Source organism: Bison bison, unplaced genomic scaffold (genome assembly GCF_000754665.1).
Source record: "Bison bison bison isolate TAMUID 2011002044 unplaced genomic scaffold, Bison_UMD1.0 scf7180017864461, whole genome shotgun sequence".
Classification (NCBI taxonomy): domain Eukaryota; kingdom Metazoa; phylum Chordata; class Mammalia; order Artiodactyla; family Bovidae; genus Bison; species Bison bison.
In genome coordinates, this window is record NW_011495023.1 from 10,441,115 (window position 1) to 10,446,789 (window position 5,675).

The 5,675-nt window shown below is 41.7% G+C and overlaps 1 protein-coding gene across 1 annotated transcript in view; it reads right to left on the reverse strand.

Annotated features, from left to right (window-relative positions):
- Positions 1-2,758: 2,758 nt before the first annotated feature.
- SEPHS1 (selenophosphate synthetase 1) overlaps positions 2,759-5,675 on the reverse strand; it is a 24,473-nt gene continuing 21,556 nt past the window's right edge. Inside the window, exon 8 of the mRNA XM_010859936.1 lies at positions 2,759-4,638. Coding sequence (XP_010858238.1) covers positions 4,424-4,638 — 215 coding nt within the window. The 3' untranslated portion in view covers positions 2,759-4,423. The remainder of the gene's footprint in view (positions 4,639-5,675) is intronic.

A 5,675-nucleotide genomic window follows, 5' to 3' on the forward strand; every position in this document is an offset into this window, starting at 1 on the left:
TCAAAGAGATGGGAATACCAGACCACCTGACCTGCCTCTTGAGAAACCTGTATGCAGGTTAGGAAGCAACAGTTAGAACTGGACATGGAACCACAGACTGGTTCCAAATAGGAAAAGGAGTATACGTCAAGGCTGTATATTGTCACCCTGCTTATTTAACTTACATGCAGAGTATATCATGAGAAACACTGGGCTGGATGAAGCACAAGCTGGAATCAAGATTGCTGGGAGAAATACCAGTAACCTCAGATAAGCAGATGACACCACCATTATGGCAGAAAGTGAATAACTAAAGAGCCTCTTGATCAAAGTGAAAGAGGAGAGTGAAAAAGTTGGCTTAAAGTTCAACATTCAGAAAACTAAGATCATAGCATCCAGTCCCATCACTTCCTGGCAAATAGATGGGGAAACAGTGGAAACAGTGGCTGAATTTATTTTTGGGGGCTCCAAAATCACTGCAGATGTGATTGCATCCATGAAATTAAAAGACGCTTACTCCTCGGAAGGAAAGTTATGACCAATGTAGACAGCATATTAAAAAGCAGAGACATTACTTTGCCAACAAAGGTCCGTCTAGTCAAAGCTATGGTTTTTTCCAGTAGTCATGTATGGATGTGAGAGTTGGACTATAAAAGCTGAGCGCCAAAGGATTGATGCTTTTCAACTGTGGTGTTGGAGAAGACTCTTGAGAGTCCCTTGGACTACAAGATCCAACCAGTCCATCCTAAAGATCAGTCCTGGGTATTCATTGGAAGGACTGATGTTGAAGCTGAAACTCCAATACTTTGGCCACCTGATATGAAGAGCTGACTCATTGGAGTAAGACCCTGATGCTGGGAAAGATTGAGGGCAGGAGGAAAAGGGGACGACAGAGGATGAGATGGTTGGATGGCATCACCGACTCAATGGACATGAATTCGGGTAGGCTCCAGGAATTGGTGATGGACAGGGAGGCCTGGGGTGCTGCAGTTCACGGGGTCAGAGTCTGACACGACTGAGCAACTGACTGAAACTGAAAGGGCACAAGTGTAATTAAGTTGTGCGTTGTCATTAGAAGACACTTTCTATAAATCCATTCCAGACAAAGAGATTTGGGCTTTATTTTCTGGAAGCCCATTTCGGAAGTCAGCCATAATTAAAACAAGTTGAAGAACTGAGACAATGTGTGGTGTAGAGTTTTTTAATCTTTTAGTAGGAACTAGAAACGAAAAGATATTATATGTATGTATATACAAACTCAGCAGGAGACGAATGGATACAATTATTACTTATGGAATTGTTTGGATTGAAAAATGTCAAGAGGACTAGAGTAAATTATCAGTCACGAAATAAAGATAAATCAACCAACACAACTTCACACACTTCTTGGGTACTGAATTTGCCCAGGACTATCTCCATCTACAGGGAAAAATAGAGAGGGATGCAGGCAACCATTCATATTAGCAAAGGGTTCAACATCTAGTTAAAGAGAAAGATAGTGAGTACCTGTCATGGGCTCAAGGATCTGCATGAGGCATTTCTCCTTGAGAAGGACATGCAGGCAGAGGGAACGGGGGGTGGGGAGAGAAGCTGGTGGGTCAAATATATTCTTTTTAATGGCTGAGTAATACTCCATTGTGTATATGTACCACAGCTTTCTTATCCATTCATCTGCTGATGGACACCCAGCTACAATACTTGAGAAAAATCCCCAAATCTGATTAGCTTGGGCATGGAAGAACAAAGGGTTTTCAACATTTTAAGGATTAGTGTTCCACAGAACTGAAGTGAGTGAACTGGACAATTACAAATAACTTCAATATTTCTATTTCAAAGTCCGAGTATCCTGCAGCCATACAATGGGATACAACATCAGGGTTAACGTGAATGGGGATATTTCTATTATTAAATATGACAGGAAATTAGGTCCAGGGTATATAAAGTGAGAAGAAACAAGTTGCACAATATATCTATGTCAAATTTTAAAAAGCTCCATTACCCGTTTGGTATTTCTCTTAGTTTTAAGCACAGACTCCCTCTAAAGGCAACAGGACTAGAAAGACCATCAGAACCCACTGAAAACATCAACTGCATATTCAGAATTGGACATCAAATATTTAAGGGCCACGAAACACAGGAACTCGACTCACCCAGTGTTTGCTAACCCACAGAAGGCGGCAGAATATGATTCAGTCAACTCTTGAAATGTGTCTGGAAACCTGTGAATTCCCCATCTTACCAATTATTTCACTGAAGGCCTGCAAATCCACCCACTCCCATTCTTTCCACACAGACTTAACCAGGGGAAAAATGGTATTTCCATGTTCCACCTTTAAGACCAGGGCTCTGTGGGTTTTACTGGTGGACCCTGCCATGTGTGGCCCGGCCATACAGGGTGCTCATTTAAGGATTCCCTTAGTCCCCCACCCCCAAAATTCTGTTGTCAGCCTGGGTTGGAGCCCAATAATTTGACTCTGACAAGCATCGCCAGGTGATTCTAATGCAGGTGTGACCTGGACCCACTAAGAAACACTCCTGTAAAGCCTAGTTATTCCTCCTCATTTACATGGACCTCTAAACACCCAGCATTTCCTCTTTATAAAACATGAATATTCACAATCATTTCCTCAGAGCATCATTCGATTAGCTCACTTTCTCAACAGACCTGCCACCAAGGAAACTATCAGCATTCAAGACATGATCAACTCTGAAAGTAGTTCAGATTTAGCCATCACACCAAACCTTAAAGGGAAAAAAAAAAAAAAAGCTCAACAGTATGTTCATCTCACTCAGAGGTTTCCAACACATTTTATTTTGCTGACCACCAATTTGCAGCTTCTAAGGACCAACACGGTCATCAGTCCCTACCCAGTGTCCAGTTAACTTCAGTTCGCTGCAGCCCCTTGGTCCTACACACTGAAGTTAATGGCTTGAGTTCCAGTAACATGTGCAAAGAGGCTGCGCTTTGGCTCCTGAAGGAGGACGAGTCCAAGGTAGAGCCTCTCCCAGGGCTTTGCTCCCGCGTGGTGGTTTCCTTTGGCAAGAAGTTGAGCCATTCTCGACTTTGGTGCCTGTAGGCAGGAAGCGCTCAGAAGCGGGCGGTGGGACATGCGGGGACAGTGTGACACGTGAGGAGAGGAGCCTCTCCTACTGGGTCAGTAGGTGAAAATAAAAGGAAGCCTCTGTTTTTAAGGAACACGGATAAACACCTTTTTAGATCACCTATTTGTTCTAGAACTACAAAATTTAATTCAAGAAAATATAGGTCCCGTGAAAGACTTGCAAGTTTTATAAAACTAAAATCTAGTTTTCCCCCAATAAATTGTATTTTAGCCAAAACCCTCTTGATGCTTCTAAAATAATACTAAACGGGGCATCTGATTATACAAGAGCAATAAAAAAAATTAAATATTTATTTGAATAACAAGTTGAAGTTCGAGCTGCATGGTTGGCCAATGCAGGTTTCCACACAGATCACAGGAAGCGTGCATGGAAAAGTACTGGCGCAAGGGACAAAATAATGCTAAGACTCAGGCTAAACAGCTGGATTTTAAGGAAACAAAAGGTCTGAAATCACTATACAAAATATAAAATGTATTAAACACAACTATCCACAGAACAGTCTTTATTATTGATTATATTTAAAAATTATTTGTGTAGTTAATTATATGCTGACTTGTAAATGAGTATTATACATGAACCCCCTTTCAGAGGCAAATCCTTGCTGTGCTATTGAACATCTAATTACATTGCAAAAAGTGTCCTTTTTTGCTATCAATAAAGAAAACAGTTAATGATACTACTGCAAGTATTAGGAAGGCTACAAAAAAAAGAAAGAAAGAACATTTCTTTTTTGTCTTCAAAGTGCTTTCCATGCAGTTAAGCACTTGCCTGGTTTAGCTGAATGCACCCTTGGGTCAAAGAGATGCTCTTGAATTAGAAGACTAGAAGGATTCATGCAACCCTCTTGCTACTGGGACACCATTGTGTCACTCCCTCACCAATCCTGTCTTTCCAGAATACCATTCCAGACACTTCAAAAAGGATTGGGCGGATAATGATAAATATACATAAAATGAAAAGACACAAACTGCTATACACTACGACAGGTAACGTCTGTGCTACGTGAAAGCACCTTTAAAAAGAGCCTACTCGGCAAGAGATAAGTGTCTAAAGATTCAAAATGAATCAACAGTATTGGATAACAATATAATTCTCAACTCAGAAGCTGCCTCAAGATTAGGTGCATCTTCAGTTAATGTAACGGGAAAAAAAGGCAATGGATTTTATTTGATTAATTGCATCCACTCACAAATCGACCTAAGGTCACCAGATGTGTAGACACAATGAGATTTTTCGTTGTTGTTTATAGTCTTTAATTGAAATGATGATAAAAGAAATAGAGCTATTTAAAAACAAAACCACACAGCTGCCTTGGCCTAGATTACGAGGTGGCACCGGGCGTGGGGTTCACATTCTGGGTGGCCACCTGCGGTGCGACCTCAATGATCCGGGGCTTGTCTATGATCCTGGCTGTGCGGTTACCCTTCTCCACGATCCCAATAATCCATGCTTGGTGGCCTTCACCATACTTGGGGGACTTGATCTCTGCACAGAATCGAGCTGCTTGCTCACGCGGTAGACAGATCAGGAGGCCGCCTGGCAAAAGGGAAAGGGAGAAAAAAGGAGCACCATTAGCGGTGATGCTGTTGTCTCCCCAGAAGAGGTCTACACTGCCTGCGTCTATTCCACAGACCGCGCTGTGGAGTCGCTAACTGATTCCTTGCTCAACTTCTACTATATTTCAAAACACACACAACAAACTTTTAAGTCATGAAAACACCTTCCTTGTGAATCATCTGATGCTGTGTAGGAGTGAAGTGTCTGAGACACAGCAACATACGTGGTGCCAATCTTTCCCAGGCAACGCTTGAAAGGATTAACAAAAGAGAACCTTTCATTTTCAATCTGATTCTCTACATGGAGTCCTCAGTTTACCAAAAAACGCTTTTCATTTTTTTTTTTTAAATTTAAAAACTAAGGCCAAATAGGAAAAGGAGTACGTCAAGGCTGTATACTGTCACCCTGCTTATTTAACTTATATACAGAGTACATCATGAGAAACGCTGGGCTGGAAGAACCACAAGCTGGAATCAAGATTGCTGGGAGAAATATCAATAACCTCAGATATGCAGATGACACCACCGTTATGGCACAAAGTGAAGAGGAACCAAAAAGCCTCTTGATGAAAGTGTAAGTGGAGAGTGAAAAAGTTGGCTTAAAGCTCAACATTCGGAAAACTAAGATCGTGTGGCATCTGGTCCCATCACTTCATGGAAATAGATGGGGAAACAGTGGAAACAGTGTCAGACTTTATTTTTGGGGGCTCCAAAATCACTGCAGATGTGATTGCATCCATGAAATTAAAAGACGCTTACTCCTCGGAAGGAAAGTTATGACCAATGTAGACAGCATATTAAAAAGCAGAGACATTATTTTGCCAACAAAGGTCCGTCTAGTCAAAGCTATGGTTTTTTCCAGTAGTCATGTATGGATGTGAGAGTTGGACTATAAAAGCTGAGCGCCAAAGGATTGATGCTTTTCAACTGTGGTGTTGGAGAAGACTCTTGAGAGTCCCTTGGACTGCAAGGAGATCCAACCAGTCCATTCTGAAGGAGATCAGCCCTGGGATTTCT